This window comes from Callorhinchus milii, unplaced genomic scaffold (assembly GCF_018977255.1).
Source record: "Callorhinchus milii isolate IMCB2004 unplaced genomic scaffold, IMCB_Cmil_1.0 Scaffold28, whole genome shotgun sequence".
NCBI lineage: Eukaryota > Metazoa > Chordata > Chondrichthyes > Chimaeriformes > Callorhinchidae > Callorhinchus > Callorhinchus milii.
Genome location: NW_024704769.1, coordinates 3216166 through 3241846, shown reverse-complemented (window position 1 = coordinate 3241846; position 25681 = coordinate 3216166). Strand labels below are relative to the sequence as shown.

General features: G+C 47.5%; 1 protein-coding gene across 2 annotated transcripts in view; it reads right to left on the bottom strand.

The window, feature by feature from the left end:
- Positions 1-5963: 5963 nt before the first annotated feature.
- The window catches only part of LOC103190267 (AP2-associated protein kinase 1), a 42733-nt gene continuing 23015 nt past the window's right edge, over positions 5964-25681 (bottom strand). The window contains exons 12-16 of one of the 2 annotated variants that reach the window (XM_042344499.1): positions 24345-24554; positions 23685-23890; positions 23097-23254; positions 22670-22783; positions 5964-7109 (exon numbers count right to left, since the gene is read on the bottom strand). In XM_042344499.1, the coding sequence (XP_042200433.1) occupies positions 6508-7109; positions 22670-22783; positions 23097-23254; positions 23685-23890; positions 24345-24554 (1290 nt within the window). In that variant the 3' untranslated portion in view covers positions 5964-6507. Of the gene's footprint in view, positions 7110-20766; positions 20997-22669; positions 22784-23096; positions 23255-23684; positions 23891-24344; positions 24555-25681 lie in introns of those variants that run through there. The other variant, XM_042344500.1, reaches the window with a different exon arrangement.

Sequence of the window (25681 nt, the reverse complement as noted above, 5' to 3'; positions counted from 1 at the left end):
TACCACCTGCTCTCAGTGCAGTGATGGAACAGGTCAGGAGTCGAGTAATAATAATAATAATAATAAATAATAAATCCCCTTTTAGTGTCATTTATTCATTCATTCATTCACATTCATTCATTCATTCAACGCAGTGGGACAGCAGAGCTGACGACGACGACGATGATGATGATGACGATGATAATTGACTCAGCGCCTCATCGCGTCGTCCAGACGTCTCTCGCAGTGATGCGCGGGACACGCCGCAAAGCGTAGCGGCCGCGCGTTCGGCGGGCGGGCGGGCGACGCGCGGCAGGCGGTCCGTCGCGCCCGGCCGTGGGCGGACTGAGCGGCCAAGTTATTTTTTATTTACTTTGAGGGGATTATTAACCCGCCCCCCGAGGAAAAGCGATCCGCCAATCGACTAACAATAATAATAATCCTTGCATTTGATATTGCGCTTTTCACGTCGGGAGGACGTCCCAAAGCGCTTCACAGAACACACTGTAAAGTGAATTGACTGTATATTTGTGGGCGAACGCGGCAGCCAATTGCGCACAGCAATGTCCCACAAACAGTCGTGGATTGAAAATGACCAATTTATTATTGTTTTTGGTTTTGGAGGATTATTATTAGGCTCTGTGTGGAGTAAGGAAACTTGCCCGAGGTTTCGCCCTCTGCCTGGAGTTGAACTCAGGTCTCTCGCTTGCAAAGCGAGTGCTCTAACCACTGAGCTACAGGACTCCACGTATGTACGAAAATTCACAGCTTCCACGGAGTTGGAAACCCGGTCAGGATTCAACATACCCATTGCTTCGAGCAGATCGAGTGGGAGTGGGGCATGTGGTGTCTCATTTCTGCCACTGTATTTTATACCGTTTATAAACCTCAGGCAAGTTTCTTTACTCCACACGTCCGTTTACCGAGCAGTCAGTAGGATCTCGGTCGTTAGTTAATTGGGAGAAGAGTGCTCCAACCAATACGCGATAGGACTTCACAGTCAGAGGGAATGGTCTGGGGTGATGGGTGCAGGACACTCACAGTGATAGTGGGGCAAGGCCATGGAGGAGTTTGAAGGCAAGGACGAGGATCTTAGTCCTCCGGGAAGGAAAGGGAGCGGCAAAGCAAAGATGGAGGCGACAGGCTTGTGGAGTTTAGTGTGACATAGACCTGGATGAAAGCTTCAGCTGCGTTGGGAGTGAGGCAGTGGGGTGCCGTGTATCACGCTTATGTAGACATTTAAACGCCTGTGAACTGATGAGTCCCTTGGGAGACTCCTGCGTTTCTAGATCAACGACTGACTCGTCTCTGTGACCCTCACAAATCATATGTTCTTGTCGCAGATTAATATCAATCGAAGCGGTACCTCCCACAGCACATTATCCTCTCCGCTGGAAGGCGTTGGCAATGAAGCTCACAGCTTGGTGGGCTTTGTCAAGAACCCAGCACAATTTTGCAGTAATTTAAGAACATTTAAAACCGCAGCCATTATATTTAACAATAATATGTATATAATAATCTTTGCAGTCGACACAGCGCCTTATCACATCTTCGAGACGCCTCAAAGCGCTTCACAGAACATACTGTAAAGTGAATTGACTGCATTTTGTGGGCCAAACGCAGCAGCCAATTGCGTACAGCAGCGTCCGACAAACAGTCGTGAATTGAATGACCACATTTCAAACAGAGTAAGGAAACTTACTTAAGGTTTTGCCCTGCTCGGGAATCGACATCAGGTCCTCTCGCTCTAACCACTATACTGCAGGACTCCGCAAATATTTGGCTTTGCGTTCGGAATAATGCTCAAGTTCTTGTGCTGCGGTGGAGCATTATCGACACCTAAACCGACCTGGAGCCGCACAGGTGCTGTCAGCTCTGGGTTACACAGAGACGCAAAGTTCTTGCAATACACAGGGCCACTGCAGCAGGAACATGTCACTGTCTCACATCAACTCGATGAAACATGCAAGTAGGCAAAGGACGACACAGAGAAATGAAATTAAACCAAATCAAGGCATCACACACTTTATTCCCAACAAGAAGGGTGTTTTTTTTAATATATATATATATTTATATAATACACAAAAAGCTGTAAAGCTCATTTCTGAAAGAATACGAGATGTATTCAGTCAGCGCGTGACTGAGTGAATGTCAAAAAAAAATACAATGCAATACGTACACTTCAATGAGTTCATTCACCACTGCATGTTTCACCCTGTTCAGATCACTGAGCAATTGAACACTGCTCTCAGGCTCCTGTTAAGACCGTCTGTTGTTCGAGAGAGAGAGAGAAAGAGATGAAAGTTTCTCTGTCCATTAACATTGATGCTGGGAGTCAGTAAATAAAGAGGGAAAAAAATTCCATACAATAACCCATGATCCAGATACGATTGAACAAAAAGAAAAAATTCACACTGAAGTCGGGTTGTCTTGCTTTTTCGCCCCTTATTCCTCAAATTGGAATGCTTTCGATCAGTCATTCGTTTATAAATAAATGCAAATTTCTCTCTCTTACCATCCCCATCTCATCCCCGCACCCCTACTGTTTCATTCGGGTGACAAATTCTAGCTAAATCGGCCGCTAATCCACGCTGAGAGGTAAGAGGTAGCTGAGCCCCAGTACTTTTGTACTGAATAACAACAAAGTACTTCTCAAGTCTTCGAGGCATCTCAGCGCTTCGCAGAATATACTGTAAAGTAAATTGCTTTTCTGTCCCCCAGGCAAGAGGTTGAAGTCATCCTGTTGAAACGGTACAGACTGAGCCAAGAGGTGAAGTGGGATTCACTTTGGCTTTAACACATGAGGACTTATTGCACACCCACAAGAAGCAAGCGGGCCTGATAAATATAGCTAACGCAATTCAGTGCAAGATGGTGTAATATCTCCCGAAGCAGTGAAGAGATTTGTGTGGCGGGCGGGTTGGGAGAGACTGTTGGCGTTTGCCTCTGGTAGAATAGTAATAATCTTTGCATTTGATATAGCGACTTATCACAGATTGAGTGATTATTATTATTCTTGGAAGGGATTATTTATTACCCCCGGAAAAGCGATTCACCAATCGACTAACAACCGGGTTCTTACTTACTGCTGGGTAAACAGAGGCGTGTGGAGTAAGGAAACTTGCCTGAGGTTTCGCATGGGAATCGAACCCAGGACCTCTCGCTTGCGAGGTGAGAGTGGGGGGGGGGGGGTGGGCATAAGTGTTTATAACACCACGAAAGATGTGGTTAGAACCAAAACATCTGCTCCCCCAGATGTCTTCAAGCCTTGATACAGTAACAAGAGGGGTTGGGGGGACTGTCCATTCTTAGCCCCCCCCCCCCCCCCCCTTCATCTTTCCATAACATTTCGGATTGCACGTGAATTCAATAAATAGCCTTCTGTCCTTAGCCTGTGACCATCTGCTTTTCCTCAGGGGCAAGAGGCAGTGACTTTTGTGCAAGCAGCAAAATTTAACGCCCCCAAACATTCTTCGACTCGCTTAATAAGACCCTTTTTATGGGGTTCCTGAGCTGGAGAGCCCCATCTCACCACCACTGACCCGGGGGAGATACTGGAGGCAAAATGGCCTCATCTGCGACACCATTCCTTGGGCATGGAAGATAATAATAATAAACCCGGGCCGTCTCACTTGCATGGCGAGTGGACTCTGCGGGAATATTGCATTGAATCCATTCTGACCCACTCCCTTTCCTCTACACAAAGGTATTCTCTCCCCTCCTCTCTCTCCACCAAAGCCACCCCACCCAGAGCTGATGACTGACTGACTGACTGACCGACACAGCTTCACGGGATTTTACCTAGAGCGGCCAATTCTTGAGAGCAAAGCTCTTCTGTTCTTCAGTGTGTCGGGAAGTGGGACATTACACAGGCAGCTGTGAAGGCATCAACAACATTTAGAGTTGCCCTTTACGCTGTACGGTGTCTCGGAGCGCATCAAAGGGTCATTGAGGCGGGAGTATGTTCGATGCTGAAGTGGGTCAAGGGAGCAACGGCTTATTTTCTCGGTGGACAGAAAGGCACGATGCTCAGGCAGTGAGCCAGCACTTTAACGCTTTCCCTGTCCGTTCAATATCCTCAGGTTTGATTTGTGCGTTAAACTCCCTCTCCGGAAGCTTTGGAACAAAGGCGTTTGAGTGACCAGGCGACCCATCTTCTCCTCGTGTTTTACACCGCCTGCATTGCCCACACGAGCAAGGAACTCTTCATTGAAAACGTCAAGCGGGGTTGAAAGTAAGTCTCAAACCCCAATCCCAAGTGCTGCTCAGTCACTGTCACTCTTTGTGATTACCCGTGTACAAGTCTGAGAGAGTTATTCCTCTAACCCTCCCCCTTCTCTCTCCCCCCGTACACAATGTCACATCTTGGTCTAAAGGCACCACAGCTTTACACGGCGCAATCCTTCCTGTCACTTTACATTTGATCGCGGAAATTTCTGAAACATAATTAACAAGGGGCAGCTTTGACCGACCGGGTTTACGTGCCTGATCCCGGGCGGAATGAATTGAAATCTTCATCAGCGAAGACACGGCGATAGCTTCTGTCTGGTCCGTCAAGCGAAATCAGTCCCCTGCACAAGCTCAGTCCCCGTCGAGACATCATTTTGGACTAAAAGCTGTTCAGCTCGTTCCAGCAGCGAGGGGGCTTTTGAGGTTCCGCTCGTGGTTTGATTTTAGTTCCGTTTGATTCTCTGTGACTCTGTTTCTTTGTTTTCTCTCTTCGGTCAGCCAGGTGTCCGTCACCCACCCACACAAACCGACCACCGCGCTTAAGAGCAGACAGACCAGTTCTGCGTGGGAATGTTACCCCCTCTCCACACACACACCCCCACACACACACACACACACATACACAACACACTTGGAAATCTCCCAGTGTGGATAGCGACCATCCTGGCTGTTACAGTTCATCTGTGGGATCGGGAACAAATCAAGGATAAATCTGGGGTCGTTATCGATTTCATCTCCTTGCTGCTGTCTGCCAAGACAACTTCAGTGTGAACAGCATCAGAGATTCCAATCCACTCAGTTCAATTGATCGCACCTCATCAATAATAATAATAATAATAATCCTTGCATTTGATATAGCGCCTTATCACGTTGTTGAGTTGTCTCAAAGTGCTTCACAGCATAATGCATCTAGCGTTCTCAGGAATTAAAGCAGCCCTGGTTTGAAAGGCAACGCTGGTAATACAGTACTTAGCTTCATAAAATAAATCGGATTCACTTTGCAATGGATGCCATTTGGTTGCCAGCAGAGGTTTTGCTTTGCATCAGGCGTTTTCTTTTATTTCACCTAATTCTTTTTCTTTCCCCAATGGAAACCTTAAGTCAGGGGAATACCCCCACTCAGCTCCTGTGTGTTAACCCTGCAAGCCAAAGCCCCCAACCGGTTGGGGGGGAGGGTGTTCCTAGCTGGATAAGCAGCGGGAAAGCTCGCTAAACAGCTGCCAGCTACAGATGTGATTCGGGGCACTGATTACTGGACACTGTACAACAAGTGCAACGTGGAATCAATTTGTGGTGTGTGTAGGGAGTAGTTTTGATGGCAGTGTTGTCAGGCTCGAGGTGGGGGTGGGCGAGGCACGACACTGGAATCTTCTGTAGAGCCTGAGAATAGCACTGATCAGTTGATACCAGTTCTCCCCCCACCCCCCCAATACACACACACACACACACAGGCTGTGTGTTTTGCACGGCAGGAGATTGAAGAGAAACTCCTCTTCGGTTGGGATTCCAAGGCAATAATAATTAGTTATCATAATCCTTTGCATTCGATACTGCGCCTTATCACCTGGTCGAGACGTCTCAAAGCGCTTCACAGAATAGACTGTAAAGTGGAGTGACTGTGGGCTTTGTAGGCGAAACACGGCAGTCAATTGCGCACAGACAACGCTGCCAGTTTTCATTTAAGCAGCTCCCGGCTTAATCCAAGACAATGTCCACCATCTCTCTACAAGTGTCCTCAAGTGCTGTTTGTGGGGGGGGGGGGGGGAGTTGTGGCTGGTAAAGAGCAGGGAATCCTGGGGTGTGTTGGCTAAGGCTTGTGCTGACGGGCTTTGGTGGGGAAGGGAGCTGCGGAGAAGGGATCAGCACCGGACAGCTCCGGAGTCCCGGAGTGTGGCGAGGGCGTGGGATCGGGAGCGGGCGCTCCCTGGGGATTCTTGGCAGCAACCTTGTGCAGGGGCGAGGCGCAGTTGGTGTCTGCCTCCTCTCGGTAGTGTCGGGAGTACTTGCCCAAGGCTTGGAGGCGGGAAGGTTTGGCGCTCGCGGGCGCCAGCGGGGCGGCTTGAGGTCGCAGGGCGCTCGGGTGGGGGTGGTGGTTCCCGATGGCGCTAGGAGTCCTGGCGGAGTCCGCTTCCCGGCCAGCTCCCGCCGCCTCCTCCTCCTCTCTGCCGCCGATCGGTTTCTGTGGGCCCTGGTCGGTCGGTGTTCGAGTCGGAGCCACGCTAGCAGGGGGCTGCGGTCCTCCTCCGCCAACGGGGGGCTTGGCAAAAGCCTCACGCCCCTGCGGTTGGAGCCCCAAAGTCATCTCCCCCAGCTGCAGGTGGCCGTACTGTTCCCTGTGCAGTTTGGCCAGCGACGGGTAGCACGCGGGACTCTCCTCCTCCTCCAACGTGCCCATGGGTTTCCTCTTGCTGAAGGGCGCCTTGGCAAATACGTCCGTCTCCTCCTCCCCCCGGGTCTCTCTTCCCCTGAAGGGAGCCTGGGCGAAAACATCGGTCCCCGCCGTCTCGCCTGCCCTCGCGCTCTTGAACGGGGCGGCCGTGAAGACGTCGGCGCCCTGGCTCGGCAGCGGAGCCTCTGCCGGTTCGGGGGCCGGGCCCAGCCGCCCGGTCGGGCTGGAGCCTTGCCCGCTACCTCCACCTCCTCCTCCTCCTCCTCGGAATCCATCAGAAGGGGCCGGTGCCCACTGGAGTCCAGGGGGTCGCCACCCACCTCGCCGATGGACTCCTCGTCGCTGCTGTGCACCGAGCCGCAAGAGGAACGACCATCCCTGCCAACCCAGCTGGCGTTGAAGGCCTTGGCGACCTGATGTTGACCCAGCTCGGCGCCAGGCTTGAGTAGCACATCGTTAGCAGGCGATGCCAACTGTTCCACGGGATACCCAGTGCCATCCTTCAAGAACCCTGGAACAGAAGGAGATCGGGTTGTTCAATGCTATCTCTGCTACTCCGCCTACAACAATAATAATAATAATAATCCTTGCATTTGATGCATTGCCTCATCACATCTTCGAGACTCTCAAAAGCGCTTCACGGATACACTGCAAAGTGAATCGACTGTCTCTATTTTGTGGGCGAAACGCGGCAGCCAATTGCGCACAGCAGCGTCCCCACAAACAGTCGTGGATTGAGTCACCAAATTATAATTATTATTTGATTTGTTTGTTTTTCAAGGCATTATTACCCCCGGAAAGTGATCCACCGATTGACTAACAACCGGGTTCCTACTTACTGTTGGTAAACAGAAGCGTGTGTGTGGAGTAAGGAAACTTGCCTAAGGTATTGCCCTGACTGGGAATTGAACCCGGATCCTCTCGCTTGCGAGGCGAGTGCTCCAAACACACGAGTTGACGGCAATGCTATTTTAGCTTAATAGCAATGTAAACTCAATCCATTGACTAACCGGCAATTAATCTGGATTTCGGCTGCGGTTGAGAGGACACCAACACACGCAACCCCTCATTCCCATCTTCATGCACAGTCCGTGAGTTATTAAAGAGAATTAGACAGACATGACGTGTGGAAATATAGTTCAGTGAAGAGTACATGCAACAAACCAGGTAGAATCAAGAGCATGAACAGAACAGCAAAGGTGAAGTTAGAATTATTAAATTGGGAACTGCATAAACACATCATATAATAATTTGCATTAATATATAATAATAAAGGGATTATTACCCCGGAAAGCGATCCGCCAATCGACTCACAACCGGTAAGCAGAGGCGTGAAGAGAAAGGAAACTTGGCAAAGGTTTTGCCCTGCCTGGGAATCGAACCCGCTTGTGAGGGGAACGTGCTAACCACTACGCTACAGGCCTCCGCAACTTAAAGAGTGAAACGTAACCTTCAGTTGACATAGTAAGCTTCTTTGACAGGGTTTAAGAGGCAGCACTCAAATCTGATTGCATTCTTAATCACTGCTGCGTATTCAAAGAGCCTCATGCATACCGTCCTCGCGAGCGTTTGTGTTTGGGGCAGGGGCTGTTGAATTGCAGGTACAAGCTAGTGTAGCAGAAGTCTACTCTTGTAGACATAGCCAATATTTAGGCAACCGTCTCAAAATCCCAATGCGGAGACTCTCAAGTCTACTTATTGCCACAAATCTGCATAATAAGATGAGGAAATATTATTAATAATAATACAAATAAAATACCTAAACAAAGTATGTCAACCTCCTGCAAAAAGTAGCTATTTTTAGAAGCTCGAATATAATAATAATCTTTGCATTTGATATAACACCTTAACGCGCTTCACCGAATATACTGTAAAGTGAATTGACTAAATTTTGTGAACAAAAGGAATTGCAAGACACAAAAAGGCCTTCCACCGTCCTGGCAGTCGCTTCACATGTCGTGCATAACTATACACTGAAAACCATTTAGAAGCTACTTCTGTTGAGTGATTTAAACTGTAACGACGTAAGAATAAACCCTGCATTTGGTAACAGCATCTTTCACACCAGGAGGACACCTCAAAGCGCTTCACAGGATTTATTGAAGATCGGGCGAAGGAAAGTGTGTTGAAGACACCACAACACGCCACTTCTTTTTGTAAGATATGCATCAAAACATTGTTTATTGGGAAACATGTTCACACTCGTTTACATTACAATAAAGTATAGATACATTGTCATTGGCAAGACCCCTTTGATCGTTAGAATCTGTACAAAAATACTCTGCTTGCGAATCAGCAACCTTGCAAACATTCACCCTTTCACACCACCGAATGTTACCCACAGACAAACATGCCTCTAAGTGCTGCTGCTGCTGCGACTGACTTGCAAGCCCACAGCATCTCTTTCTGCCGACTTTTGTAATCGTAATCCTCGCATTTTGCACAGCGCCCCATGTCTTCGGGACGTCTCAAAGCGCTTCGCCGAATACACCGTAAAGTGAATTGCTGTATTTCGTGGGCGAAAAACGCGGCAGCCAATTGCGCACAGCAGCGTCCACACAAACGTGGATTGAGTGACCACATTTTTTTTGTTATCTCAGGATAAAGTATATAGTTCGGGGACCCATGTCAAGCGACTGCCACGATGGTGGAAGGCCAACTAGATGGACCTTGATCTTCTTTCGCCAGCAAATTCTTAAGTTCTTATGTTATTTTTTGAAGGGATTATTATCCCTGGAAAAGCAATCCGCTAATCGACTAACAACTGGGTTCCCGCTTACTGCTCGGTAAACAGAGGCGTGTGTGCGTGGAGTAGGGAAACTTGCTTAAGGTTTCGCCCTGACCCGCCTGGGAATCAAACCCAGGTCCCCTCGCTTGCGAGGCGAGTGCTCTAACCACTGAACGACAGGACTCCGCAAGTAAGTCGACGAAAAGGGATACTGTGGTTTGAAAAATCACAGTCGAGTCGAAAGCACCACTAGATCTCTCTAAAGCAGAACTACACAATTATACTGTGACAACTAGACAACGTTTTTTGCTGCAAAACCTGCATAGAGTTTGCTACTTATGCGAATCGTATAGAACCTTTTATTCTCCCCTGCCAAACACCCAATGACTCATTGACCCGGAAACCCGTTCCCAGTGTTGGGTTCCCGAAAGTACACATAAAAATCAACATCACATCACACCAGAATTGCACAATACTGCAGCTGGAATAACAATGCACGACAGGATAGGACAGTTTTATTGATATGAGTATGAAAACAGGGAGGTTTGAGCCTTTCGAGAAAACATCCGTCAATCCGTTACAACGTGACCCTACCCGTCGCGTAAGGCTGCCCACACACACAACTAGCGGTCAAATCACTTTGTCACTTCAGAATGGAGAGAGCTTTTTTTTTATATATATATACAGGCAATTTGAATGCACATTTACTATTATTTGAAGGAATAGAATTGGAGCCACGGAATTAGTCCTGTTAGAGCGAGAGAGACAGAGAGAGGAGGAAGAGGGAGAGAGAGAGGAGAGAGAAAGGAACCAAAAAGCAAAGAAGTCTATTTCACAAGGATGTAACCGTAACACACATGTTAGCAGCACAGAGCATGGATCGACGGAACGCAAGCTAAACTGGAGCGGGAATTATTAATTATTCATTATTTAACAATGATGAAGTCAACACAGTTCGATTATAAAATCACTGAAAGTGCTCGGTGACAAATGAGAAGTGAAGGGGATGCGAGGAAATTTCCCGGGTGATGAAACCATCTGCTTTGCCATTGCATTTATCTGCCATTTGGCATCTCATGTTTAGATCAGAAGCGAGTTTGAATAATAATAATAATAATAATCCTTGCATTTGATACGGCGCCTCATCACGTCTTTGTGACGTCTCAAAGCGCTTCACAGGAATACACTGTAAAGTGGAGCGACTGAGTGTTCTGTGGGCGGAATCTAGATCCAATCTGTACCACTCACTTCAGTCAGGCGTACAGCATACAGTTCCTGTCTCATGTAACACGGTTCATTTAACATACAGTTCCGCCATTAACATTAATGACTTGCCTCCCCCCCCCCCCTTCCCATAATAGAAAACGTCTCTCCCTCTTTCTGATCTGCAGCCAACAACACGTGACATTTACACGGCGCCTTTCACGGCAGGAGGACGTCCCAAGGCGCTGGACAGTCAGGGATCCACACCCGAGCTGGTGGTTGGGATCAGGAGGAGGTGGAGGGCGGGGAGGGTAAGGGTAGGAGGGTGACCAAAGGTGCGGTCGAAGAGGAGTGTCTTGAGATGGGTCTTGAAGGAGGCAAAGGGAGGGACTGTGAACAGGTAGAGAACTGTAAAAAGCCTCCTATACTGTACACTACAGGTTCCAAGGCCGCGGTATCCCAAAATTTGGGGGAAATTTGGCGGACAACAAGAATCTTAATACTAATAATAAACCTTGCAATTGATACAGCGCCTTATCACGTCTTAGAGACATCTCAAAGTGCTTCAAAGAATATACTGTGAACTGGAGTGACTGTGTATTTTGTGGGCGAAACTGGCTTAAGGATTCGCCCTGCCCGAGATTCGAATTCTGCTCAAAGCACATCACCGAAGGTACAATAAAATAATCCAAATCCCAAGTTCACTTGTGAATTGACTGCTCTTTAACAGTATGTCTCCACTGAACCCGACAGATGTAGAAGGGCAATGTCGTACTCACTGAATAACACGCCTACTAAATCAATGTGCGAATGAAGGGACATGAAATACAACTTTAGTTTCAGTCAGGTTTTACTCTCAGTTTGATTCAAGAAGGACATCTTCCCAGATTGATGGGTTTTAGCTTTTATTTTGCACACACTCACTCACCACTCGATAACTGAAGTCAGACTCAATTGTCAGAAATCTCATTCGCATTCAACTGAGTCACCTTAAAGCTCTGTGCACTTCAGCAACTATCTGCACTTCATGTTCGCACAAGTAAATACATCAGAAGGGAATGGATGTGTCGGCTTCTCTGCTGGTTAAAGGGACACACATTTCAACCTGCCTGAAACCACTTCAACACAGATTAATAATAATAATAATTGGATACAGCGCCTTATCACGTCATTGAGAAGTCTCAAAGCACTTCACAGGCTATACTCTAAAGTGCAGTGACTGTGTATTTTGTGGGTGAAACGTGTCAGACAATTGCTCACGGCAGTGTCTCACAAACAGTTGTGGATTGACCAATTTTATTTGGGAGATTGTTGGCCAGGAGAGAGATATAGAGAGCGAGAGAACATCCCTTCTCGTTTTGAATAGATTCTAGTTGATACAGAAAGCTGTTGTCAGCTTGATTTATTCCTAAAGTCTAAATATGGTCCCAAAAATCAGGCATTATACTGTTCATTGCACATTTGGCCTGTATAATTCCACCGTTAAGTCCCATTTTGCTTAAGTGACTAGTGTCAATTACATCAGGAATGAAGCATGCAATATTACTCATTAAATACTTTTATACTGATCCTTTCCCATACGCTAGGCTGTTTCGATCTCGTTCGAAACACGCAGAGCTCAGGAACTGTGACAAAATAACCCACTCTTCCATTGAGATGGGTCAAACACACACACAGACTTGCTGTCAAAATGGACCCTAAGTCATTAATTACTGCTGGACTTATCACAACTCGGCTGTAAACTGCATATATACACTTCATGTCCAGCGAGGCTGCTCAAACACCCCGGCTAGCGGAGAAAGAGTCAACACAATCCTTTGTACAGCTTTCCCTTCACCAACAGAAATACTGTAAAGTGGAGTGACTGTATATTTTGCGGCAGCCAATTGCGCACAGCAGTATCCCACAAACAGTTGTGGATTGAGTGACCAAATTATTGTTTTTTTAAAACAGAAAATCCCCAGAAAAGCAATCCACCAATCGACTGACAACCGGAATCCTACTTACTGCCAGATAAACAGAGGCGTGTGGAGTAAGGAAACTAATCTAAGGTTTCTCCCTGCCCGGGAATCGACCCTGGGTCTCCTCGCTTGCGAGGCGAGTGCTCTAACCACTACACTACAGGTCTCCACGTATTTGAACCCTGGGGTATCACCTTTACTCACGACTGGTGTTCGCAATTTCCAACCTGCCTGTCTGTGTGGTCTGTCTGTAATCAAGATTTTGTAAGAATTAAAAACACACGGGTTGAAGCTGTATATTGATGGCTCTTTCCACCCCTGCCCACCCACCACTTCAAACCACATCTCTTTTCACCCACAAAAATCCTGACGAGTTCATAATCCACCGCCTCCACACTCCTCTCCCCCTCCACCCCCACCTCTTACATTGTCCATTTGCTCAACGCCCGCTAAGGTCATTCTTGTTGCAAGGAAATAGGTTGAGGGAGAGAAAACAAAAGGACATGCTTGCTGGAGAGAGAAAGCGACGTTAAATATTCAGGAAAGGCAAAAGGAAACTCAGCTCCTCGTTAAGGGAAAATCTCGCTGCTCGGATAGTCCACGGAGATGAGAGTGTTGGTTGCTGAATGGACGTGTTGCTGGGCTCCCTCTCCTACAGGTCTATTAGCTGGTCCACAAGCAGCAAAGACCTAGCTAAATTGGGCAGGCTCGGTTCAGAGCTCCCACTGTTGTTTCTAGAGTGGCCACCTGGAAGTGCAAGAGAAAGTTGCATCAGGCAGGAGGGTAATAAAAGCGGGAAAAGTTAGGGGGAAAAAAAGAGGACGACAGGTGAGAGAATGCACAGAGATCAGGAAAGGCGGAAAAGACAGACAGGTTTCTCACTCGGTATTGCTACTATAATGATAACGATCATAATCCTTGTATTTGGTATAGCACCTTATCGCGTCCTTGAGACGTCTCAAAGCGCTTCACAGAATATACTGTAAAGTGAACTGACTGTGTATTTTGGGGGCGAAACGTGGCAGCCAATTATGCACAGCTGTATCACACAAACAGTCGTGGATTGAATGACCACATTATTATAATATATTTTCTGAAGGGATTATTGCCCCGGAAAGTGATCCGCCAATCGACTAACAACCAGGTTCCTCCTTACTGCTTGGTAAACAGAAGTATGTGAAGTAAGGAAACTTGCCTAAGGTTTTGCCCCGCCAAGGAATTGAACCCAGGTCCTCTCGCCTGCGAGGTGAGTGCTCCAACCACTATGCTACAGGACTCTACAAAACTTCTCTAAGAAACACTCTGAGCTGATTCCAACTGGCACACTTACACCTTGCTGATCTCCCTTCATTTCATTGCCATCACAGGTTTCAAATGCCGTACAGGAACGGAGTGGGAAGATTCCCTGCCCACAGTGACTAGTCTGATTTTCCAGGTCCTGCCGATGAGCCATGAGTGGTTGAGAAATGGAAACAATCTCTGCTGGTGTTATGAACGACTCCACAAACATTACACACACAGGCGATGATGTGCTGTACTTGTCTTTTTTGAGGAATAAACTCAGGCCTTACCTTGCGAATTTTTTGATATCAACACTGGAATGGGATCAAACTCATCTTCTTCCACTTTGTCACTTTTGACAGAGAGATCAAAGTCTGAGATGAGGTTAGTGCCCTCTGCAGCGTGTAAAACAGAGGAGGCAAAGGGTGGTGAGAGAGAGGATTAATGGCAAAGATAGAGAGCGAGGAGGTGGCGGTCACTGAAAGCCTGGAATGAGGGTGTATTTTTCTTTTTTTGGTCAGCCGGGTGTCTGACTACCTGCTGAACCCAACTCCGTGCTTGAGAGAATCCAAACCAAGCTGAGAATTCCAAACATCCCACCTACACATGGAAATCCCAGAGATAGGCTGTTGGAATGGAATGTGCTCTCTCTCTCTCTCCTCCTGCCTGGAGGGATGCACCCCGCTTACCTAATTCCGAGAGCATTGGTTGGCAAGGGCCAAGGTTTGGAGACTCCAGAGTGTGTGTTGGGGTAACCGCTGGAGTCTAATCAGCTAAAACAACACATAGCTTGCCATTGATATTGCTGTCTGGCTTATTGACTGGGTATGTTGTGTGGACTCTTAACCACAAGGGGTAAAAAAAAACCACCGTAACAACAACAGGCTTAATGTTAATCTATAACTTATTTTTGCAGGACAGCTTCCATCAATGCCTGGACACTCGTCCCTTGTCCCCTCTGTTCCACCATTGGCAGGCGTGCTTTCAGCCACTACACCCCGAAACTCTGGAACTCTCTGCCTCATTCCCTCCCCCTCGCCCCCCTCCTTGCCCATTTCCAGAATCAGACCTGAAGACCTTCCTCTTCGACTGTGCCTATGGTCACCTCCACCCCCCCAACTCTCTTTTTTTCATCTCAGAGACAGCTTCTGCTACCGTTAGGCTCTCCGAGACATTACCCTGCATGAATTTGTCGATGGTAACAGGAAAAAAACTAATCATTTGAAAAGATCCATTTTGAATTAACCCCCAGTCACTGCACATTTGACCCAGTCACTATTTCCTCTGTAAAGTGAGCACCTAAAAGCAGCTCAGGTCAATTGGAAAGACCCATAGAACAGACAACAGTACACAGTCTGCCAACGTAAGACATTCTCATGTAAGACAATCACCTCAAACCACATCGCTTGCCCTTGAAAGCACTCTCCGGGAAGCTTTCAGCTTTGAATCAATGGCTTTTATTTGTGGGGAGGGAGGAGTGTGAATCTCAACAGTGCTTGGAACCAGACAACTACTATCAATTATTGCAGTTGCCTCTTACACCTTTAAAAGCACGTCTGGATCGAAACAAGAAAATATAGAGCATCAGAAGGCTCCGCGTTATACTCTGAGCTGAACACCGCCTTCCTTTAGCTCACCCGTTCATAGCAAAGGCAGAAAGCTGGACAAGCAGCGGGAAAGCTTGCCAGACAGTGCTCTCAAGCTATGTGGTGTTACCTGGTTAGAGAGTAAAAGCGCACAAGAGCCAAGGCTTGGGAACTCCAGAGTGTGCGTTGGGGTACCTGCTGGAGTCTACAACAACAACAACAACAACAAGATTCCATTTATAAAGCGCCTTTCACGTCAGGAGGACGTCCCAAGGCGCTGCACAGTTGAGTCTAACCAGCTAAAACCACATAGCGTGCCATTGATAGCAATGTCTGGCCAGCTTTCAGTTGCTTGTCCAGCTAGAACCACCTGACCCATTCGGGCTTTGGCTTGCAGGGTTAGCAGTGGGAAGAATCCCACCCCCTAGTCACATCTTTCCAATACAAAGCGCGGTATTCAATAGATCTAACACGAGTAAGTGGTACAGATCAAAGATTTACAAAAACATGCAGGAAGGTCAATCTCGTATTTCTCTTCAATCTCACTCTGATATATTACCCACTTGAATTACCTTCGGTGTTTTTTCGCTCCTCAGTTCAGCTCATTGTTATTGTGAGGTATTTTTCCAAATAGAACTCCCCCACTTGTAGGGTCGAGGATCCATTTAACTGAGACTCTTTCACAACTGCCTGCAAAAACGGTTGTTCTTAAAGGACATTTTATCCCGAGGCATAGTGCAAGTCATAGGAACGAACAAACTATCTCACAGTTGGGTTAACTGAGTGCCCTTACCTGGCTTAGCCTGCCCTGACGACACCACAGGAGCAAATTCATCAATAAGTTCAGCCACAGGGTTAGAGAGGAGAGAGTAGTCGAGGATGGGATCTTCCCCAGTGAGAGGGTCTGAGTGAGTCGGACAGTGGGAGATGGCAAACAAAAAGCACAGGAAAAGGTTAGTAAGCAAAGACAGCAGCCTATGGTGTCAGGGTTCATTCCTCACAGGGCCAAGCAAGAAGACTGTTAGCAGCTCAAGTGTTTGCTCCCAATTCAGTAATAATAAGAATTCTTGCATTTGATATAGCACCTTATCACATCACTGAATCATCTCAAAAGCCCTGCAAGGGATATACTGTAAAGTATATTTTGTAGGCGAAACGCGACAGCCAATTGTGCACAGCGGTGTCCCACAAACAGTCGTGGATTGAGTGACCAAATTATAATTTTTTAAAATTAATTTTTGAAGGGATTATTACCACTGGAAAAGCAATCTGCCAATCGACTAACAATCGGGTTTCTACCTACTGCTGGGTAAACAGAGGCATGTGTGCGTGTGTTTGTGCGTGGAGTAAGGAAACCTACATAAGGTTGCGCCCTGACCCACCAGCGAATCGAACCCATGTCCTCTCACTTGCGAGGCGAGTGCTCTAACCACTACACTACAGGACTAAATACAAGTCACTGATTGCTAATGGAAAGTGCTTTGGTGAGGAAGTCATACAAGGACACGACTGTAATCTGCCCCGTCTCTCCCCTCCCTACAAACAGCCTGCTGTCAAACCCAGCACCAGGCTGCCCCTGCAAAGACAAGTGCCTTTGGGAAACAATCGACACCCGCCCAGACACAGCTGAGCACAAGTCATCATCTTAAAGAGGGACCACATTCAACAAGTACACAGTCGGTCTTTATGGCCACAGACCAAAACCAGCTTGACAATCCACCGTTAATTGCAGCTGTGCAGAGGAAGGTCACATCGCGAGCTTTTGGCTCAAGGTATTGAACTGAACACAATTAAAGCAGGACGCCTGCAATTTGTAGCTGGTGTTTAAGTCTCAGTGAAGAAGCATATTCCAATCCGACAGCTCTACAGGATGAACAAACACCTCCATTTTCTTTTGACCATAAAGGCGGACAGATGAGACGTCTCAAAGCGCTTCACAGGATTTACTGTAAAGTGGACTGTGTATGTTTTGGGTGAAACGGTGAAGCCAATTTGCCCAGCAACGTCCCAGAAACAGGCATGAAGTGGGTGCCCAATTTTTACTGGGGGCAGGGCGGGGGGGAGAAATTGTTGGCCAGGACACCAACCGGGAGAGAGAAACCCCCTTCTCGTTTTGAATAGCGCCGCGGAATCTTTAACAACCACCTGAACAGGGCACAGACAGGAAGCTCGGTTTGACGTCTCATCTGAAGGGCAAAATGACACAGACGGTTCGAAGAATACACAACAGAACACTGATGGAGAAGTTTCCTTCCTGCAAGACGTAAACCCTGAAGAACTTCCACCGACCAAAAACACAACGCTTGAAAAGCCGAACAGTTAACTGAAGTTTGGATGATGGTAGGGATGTGTACCAACCTGGAGTGTTTGTGCCGGACACAGCAACTAAAGACTCAGCCTGTGATGGAGTCAGTCGCTGAGCCATTGGGGCCTCAAATCCATGGAGGAGGTTCGCCACAGCTAGCTCAGATTTTCCTTCGAAAGCACCACGGAAAAGGAAAAGATTTGGAGATCAGAAAAGCAAGAGGATGTGTTAAGCGCACGTCAAGCTGCCATTAAGGAGAAGGGTTCAGAGAATACTAACACTGCTCGATGAGAGAAGTTTAAAATAAAACCTTTGCACAGCCTTTACAACAGTTAGTGATAATGGGCAAGTGGAATCTTCAAGCCTCTACAGCGTAGACTGGAGATAAACTTATCCCTACAGAGTCTAGAGGTCGAGAATTAAAGGATTCGTGGAAGCAATGAGTTTGCTATACTAGCTTATTATATCATGTTGGACTTTGCTCCTCCCTACTTCTGTGACCGGCTAACTCTATACTGACCTGTCTGCTCAGTGTAACCCGCCAGATCCTCTCCACCATCGGCAGTCAGGCCTTCAGCCTTTCTGCCCCCACTCTTTGGAACTCCATCCCACAGTGCCTTCACCTCGCCCCCTCCCACGTCTCCTTCAGACCCTCCTCTTCGACCGTACCCTCCTACCCCAACCCCCCAGATCCCAACCCCCAGCTTGGGTGCAAATCCCTGACTGTCCAGCACCTTGGGACGTCCTCCCGACGTGAAAGGCACTGTGTATGTGTCATTTGTGGTTATTAATCCCATATATCGCCCTTTTTAAAATAGATGCCACAAAACAGGGCATGGGACAGAGAAGGCTGGCTTCATAGCGCTCATGTATATTACATACACAATTCATGCACGGGCACAGACTGAGATGGAACCAAACACACTGAACAACGCACATTTCCAATAGCATGCTGAGCCACAGACAACACACAATCACAGTGGATACTGCACACAGAGATGGGTATGAGGAAACTCACGAGACAGATGGAAGTAAAGAGGAACGAAAATATTTACAATCCCAATGCACAACTTCTGCAACAGGGGCTTCAAGGTCAGAATTCACCAGCGCGTTGCAAACCCCCGGGAGCTGAACAATACACTGTGTAGCCATTTTGTTAGCTTTCTCATGCACATTAAGGAATTGGCTCATCATTGTCAAGCTCTCCTTGCATTTGATATAGCGCCGTATCACATCTTCAAGACGTCTCAAAGAGCTTCACAGAATATACTTAAAGTGTAGGTACTGTGTATTTTGTGGGCGAAACGTGGCAGCCAAATGCGCACAGCAGTGTCACACAAACAGTTGTGGATTGAGTGACCAAAGTATTATTATTATTTTTTTGAAGGGATTCTAACCCCCAGAAAGCAATCCGTCAATCGACTAACAACCGGGTTCTTACTTACTGCTGGGTAAAGAGAGACGTGTGGAGTAAACAAACTTGCCTAAGGTTTTGGCCTGCCCGGGAATCGAATCCAGGTCCTTTTGCTTGCGAGACGAATGAGCTAACCACTACGCTATGGGACTTCACTTGTTTCTGTTTGGTTTGGTACCTTATTGTCAAGGAACTGTCTCAAAGCTCTTCACAGGGCAACTCTAGAGTGCAATGACTCAATATCTTGAGGGCGAATTGTGCAAGCTACAAAAGGCATCACAGTTAATGCGTTCAAACTTTAAATGGGCTGAAAAAGCTCAAATGGCTGAAAATAGTTCACATTCCGACCCCTAGGGTGACAGACCACGCACATCAAACAGATTTTTACCATTGATATTCTCCTCTGTACTCCCAAAGGGATCGCCAAGACTTAAGAGGTCGGGGAGCAGGAAAGAAGTCTCGGGAGACTTCAGCCCTTCAATGAGCTTCTCTGTCAGTCAATAAATGGTAGGAAAGAATAAAACAGGAGACGAAACATAAAATAGAATCATAGAATCCTACAGCACAGAAAGAGGCCATTCAGCCCATCGTGCCCTTGCTGGCTCTTTGAAAGATCAGTCCCAGTCCACCTCCCCTCCCCACTCTTACCCCATAGCCTTGCAAGTTCTTCCTTTCAAGTACTTATCCAGTAAAGTTTGAAAGTTATGATTTGAATCCGCTTCAGTGCGATTCAGATCGAAATAACTCGCTGCGTTAAAAAAAAATCTCCTCATCTCTCCACTGGATCTTTGCCAAGTATATTAAAATAAGAGCAACATTGGAACTGTTTAGAACAAAGAATTATTCTGGAGGAATTAGATTGACTTTTACAGCACAGAAACACATCCTTTTTCTCAACCAGTCTGTGCAAGCATTTATACTCCATGAATTTAAGTAAGGTTGTAAACTTGGTGAACAAGGCTGCTGTAGCAAGTGAGGATGTGTTGATGGAATGAAAGGACTACCTGCACCGTGCATCATTTTTTTTTAATGGGGTCAGCCGGGTGTCTGACGTATTCGGAAACCCATCACCATGCTTAAGAGTCTACAAACCAAACTGAGATTTGCATGCATCCCACCGACACATGGAAATTCCAGACAGGTTGTTTAAATGTGACACACGCGCTCTCCCTGGAGGGACACATCCTGCTACCTAATTCCAGAGATTATTAGTCGTGGGTTGGCAAAAGCCAAGTCTTAGGGGTGTGCGTTGGGGTAACTGTTGCAGTCTAACCAGCTAAAACCGCATAGCTTGCCATTGATATTGCCCGGCAAGCTTTCCTGCTGCTTGTCCAGCTAGGACCACCCTACCCATTAAGGCTTTGACTTGCAGGGTTAACGGGAGTTAAGTGGGATGACTCCATGACCCCAGTGACTGGTCTTCCCTTCCAGGTCCTGCCGATGAGTCAGGCTGTGCTGTCATCAACACTGCCCTGGAATACTGCGGACCCGTCTGGCACAGGATCCGGACTAGTGAGACTTCCACAGGGGGCTGACTTGATTCTGACATTCCGTTGCCAGGCACGTCACCTTGGAGCCAGTTCATCCAAACGCCCAACACAGTGCATTATGAATGGGCTCAGATACCTGCAAATGGTTCAGTACTTATCTCTCAGCTAAGGTAGGTTACGAAGTGCTCCTGACTGTACACACAAACACACACACTCAATCAATGTCATCACAGACTGAACACGGTCAGTTGGTTATGATGAAATGGGACAATGGAGCTTGCTTGCGTCAGTCGCAAAAATACGGTTTTAACGCTCACAAAGAAATGCACGTTACCTGGTGCATCAGACGATAGAACAGGAGTGAAAGGGTCAGGAACATTCAGTGTTGAAGCAGGAGCCTCAAGAACCAACACGTCTGCAGATTTTTCAGCTGATTTGATTCAACGCAAGAGACAAAAAAGGTCAGAGGGAGAAAAAGAGGAGAAACAGAAAGCAGTTACACACAAGCGTAGGTCTGTATGGCTGCCCTGTATCACTGGCCACATGTATTTTACTGTTCACAGCAGATCACAGTGCTCGTTCACTGCTTGTTCTACAATTTCAGATCTTTGCTAACAGAGACAAAGTGTAGCCAGTGCACTCAACCTCACCTGGAATAAAGGTAAAAAGGATTTGAGAGCAGAGATAATAATAATAATAATCCCTGCATTTGATATCACGTCATTGAGATGTAGATTGTTCATGCAGTCACAGGAGAAACAGTATGTGTACGTGTGTGTGTCTGCCAAACCTTATCCAATGACTTCAGTGTTCTGACTGAACATTGGTGCCAAAGAGTAAATGGCTCTTGAGAGCAAAACAAAACCGAGCTGCCAATGGATGAATCCCAGTGGCTTTGTGTTCCCAATCAAAATGCAGGCTACAAGCCTGACCGTTTTACAATACAATACAAAATTACATTCACACAGGGACTTTCATGTCAGGAGGACATCCCAGTTCGATGGACAGTCAGGGATTTGGATCCGAGCAGCAGGGGGGGGACAAGGGAGGGTAGGGGTAGGATGATGGCTGAAGGCAATGTTGAAGAGGAGGGTCTTGAGATGTGCCTTGAAGGAGGCAAGGGAGGGAACGAGGCTAAGAGAATGTGGTTTAATCAGCGCTTTGCAGACACAGGGGCTGTGCTCCAGCCCATCGCTCCCAGTTGAGCAACAGCAGAAGCTCAGCTCAACTTCTGCCCGTGATTTATCAAGATGGATCGCTGTGTTCTTTCAATGGGCAAAGCTAAGCAAAACATAAAGGCGTTTCTCAACAATAATCATAAAAATACTAATCCTCACATTTTCATCCAGCGCCTTATCACGTCGTTGAGAACTTGAGCTGACTGCACCAAAACCACAACTTTAACAAACTGTGGACGCAACTTTGGGACCAATAAAACCACGACTTTCTCACAGCCTCAGTAAAAATAATCCTTGCATTTGGTATAGTGACTTTCAGGTGCCCCTGGCCATCACAGTGATCCGAGATGAAAGGCTTCTGATCTAGCCATTTGTTCAATGATAGACTATACACTGATTTACACATCTTCAGAACCGAGCACCAGTTTAGCAAAGTTTTGAATCCATCATCTGGGCAGGTTGGGTCCATTTGGCTTGGAATCATAGAATCTTATAGCACAGGAGGCCATTCAGCCTATCGTGCCTGTGTCGGCTACTTGAAAGAACTATCCAACTAGTCCCACTCTTACTCCATAAGCCCCTGCAAATTGTTCCTTTTCAATTGCCTATTCAATTCTCGTGAAGCTTCAGATCAGATCAACTGAAGCTAATGTAAACAAGACTCAAGCTCCACAACAACAAAATCACATTTGTAAAGCGTCTTTCACGTCGGGAGGACATCCCAAGGTGCTGAACAGTTGGGGATCAGGACCCAAGCGTGGGGGGTGGGGTTGGTGTCAGGGTTGGGATGAGGGCAGAGAGGTAGGAGGGTGGCTGATGTTCCTTGAAAGAGGCAAGAGAAAACGCCTTGGCAACACGAGACTTGAATCCAACCAAAGCGCCATTGGATTACTCAGGAGGCGATGGCTGGAGTCTGTGCACTGACCTGCTCTGGTTGCGAAGTGAACGGTCCCAAAGGCGTCTCCTGGCGATTGGATTGGTGCTGGCGACAGCCCCGGGATGAGGTGCTCTGGGTTTGCATTGGGCTTCTCAGCTTTACCTGATATCAATAACAATAATGATGATAATAAAGTTTGTATTCGAAATAGCTCCTTATCACGTTGTCGAGGAGTCTCAAAGCGCATCGCAGAATATACTGTAAAGTGGATTGACTGTGGATTTTTGGGGGCGAAACGCGGCAGCCACAAACAGTCGTGGAGTGAGCGACCACATTTGTTTGGGCGATTTGTTGGCCAGGACACCAGGAGAGAGAAACTCCCTTCTCATTTTGGATAGCACCGCAGCCTGGGAATCGAACCCGTGTCCCCTCGCTTGCGAGGCGAGCGCTCTAACCACTACGCTACGGGACTTACCATTGTTGAGCTTTTCAAAATCCTTGTTGAGCAGCTCCTCGGCAGTGAGAATGGCGAAGTTGTCGTCAGCAAACGGGTTCCAGGTGGAGACGTCGGGGGGATTGTACACGTTCTGCTGGGAGGTGCGGGGAGACCCCGAGGGTGTGGTCGTGGCTGACCTGGGCCCAGAGGAGATCACGCAGTCAATACAACTTGCATTTACACATCGCCCCTCACACAGCGCCCCAGAGCGCTTGACAGTGGCCGAACACAACACCGAGCCGGGGAAAGAGGGGGAGGTAATCGTCGGCCCGGTCGAAGAGGAAGGTCTTCAGGCTCGACTTGAAGATAGGGAAGGGGGCAAGGAGGAGGGATAGAGGAAGAGTGTTCCAGAGTTTCAGGGTGTAGACGTCTCAAAGCACTTCACAGAATATATTGTAAAGTGAAATGACTGTGTATTTTGTGGGCGAAATGCGGGAACCAATTGCGCAGAGCAGTGTCCCCACAAACAGCCGTGGATTGAAGTGACTAATTTATTATTTTACTATTGTTGTTGTTGAGGGAATTATTACCCCCGATATAAGAGACACAGGAGTGAATTGCACCTACTTGGACTTGTTTAAGCCGGCTTCAGCCGCGGCAGCAGCCAGGAGCTGGGTGGATTTGCTGACAGGAACCCCGAAGACGGCACTGTACGTGACGTCGCTCAGAATCCTCCTGTGCCCGGCCCGTTGAGTCTTAGGAGACGATGGAGGGGTGAGGGAGACCATCTTGGGGGCCGGGTTCGGGGCTGCTGGCTGTGGCTGTATCTGAGCCTGCGAGGAGAAGGACGAGTGTTAACAAAGGGTGTCTGGCAGCTCAGCACAGCACAGCCAGCACCACTGCTTATTGCACAGGGCTGCTGTTCACCTCTCTTTCCCTGCCAGTACAACTAATCCACACCACTGTCACACACAGCCACCCGTGAAATGTCTCACTAAAGGCAACTCCTTCGACGCTCAAATGCAGCTAGCACTGTAAGTCACCTTGGCTGAGGGCAGAGCTATATCTTTGCGGGAGGGGGAGTGAGTAAGGCGGACACAGTGGGGGAGTGAAAGAACCTTCAGTGGGGAGTATATAACAGAGCATGTGCAGAAGGAAACACCTACGCTTGTGAGAGGCTGAATTCTGTCTCGGCGTGAACCCACCAAAAGACAGGAGGCTGATTCCAATGCCTTCGATGAAAGGGTTAAACTCCACGCGCACACCCCCCCTCCCCCGGAGCCTTACCGTGCCGGGTTCCTGAGCGGTGACGCAATGAGGTACTGCAGCTTGCTGCTGCTGCTGCGGTAGGGGCTGCATTGGGGCTGAGACCGCAGCCGGCTGGCTCACGCACTGTTGCTGCCGCTGCGTGGAGGCAGCTACGAGTTGCTGTTGCTGGAGAAAGTAATTCTGCATCATCTGCTGCTGCATTGCTTGCTGCTGAGCTTGCTGGTACTGCTGCACAAACACATGCATCAAGACATGCGACGGAAAGCAGGTCGAACCCCCAAAGAAAACACACAACACACACAAACACACCCCATAGCTTTAAAGTAACAGTCAACAGCCAGCTCAACACTGCAAAACTACCAACTAATAATCCTTGCAGTTGATTCCGAGCCTTATCACGTCTTCGAGACGTCTGAAAGCGGTTCGCAGGATATAGTGTAAAGCGAATTTGTATATTTTTTGGTGAGTGAAATGCAACGGCAATTTGCAGAGGAGTGTCCCCACAAACAGTCGTGGGTGGGGTGACCAAACTATTATTCGATTCTTAATATCTACTTTGCCCACAGTCAATTCACCGTACAATATATGTATTCTGTGAAGCGCTTTGAAATGTCTCGAAGATGTGAAAAGCGCTGTATCAAAAGCAAGGATCATTTATTTTTACTAAACAATTAAAGGGTCAAACAATTGCCGATTTTAGAACACAAACCGCTTTAATAGCAGGGACTTAATAAAGCTTTGCTATGTCGTCACTTAATTATATGGTCACTCAATCCACGACTATTTGTGGGACACTTATGCGCAATTGGCTGCCCTGTTTCGCCCACAAATACCACAGTCAATCCACTTTACAGTATCGGGACGTCTCAAAGCGCTTCACAGAGTATACGGTTAAGTGTATTGACTGCATATTTTGTCCTTCAATTACAGAATTGTTTGGAGGGTTGAAACAACGACCTCATTTTTTTTGCGGTCTGCCCGATAACTGCTGCCATCAATATAGCGGGAGGGTTGTTGACGTTTAAAGGCACAGATATCTACTTAAATAAACCAACGATAATAAAATGCAACTGAAAAAAAAATGCAAACTCAAGCCATGCGATCACCAGAGGCAGCACTTTGTGCTCAGCGCCTTGCAGCAAACACACAACAATGGCAAAAAGGTAAAACATACCTGCATGTCCGGATTTCAGCAACCTTCCTGCCTCACCCCCACCCCCACATAAACGCAACCACAAAGAGGTGCTGCTCTGATTCACAGATCGTCTGTACTGATCTCAAGTGTTAGTAGTTGTAATAATAATCTTTGCATTTACATAGAGCCTTATCACGTCTTTGAGGCGTCTCAAAGCGCC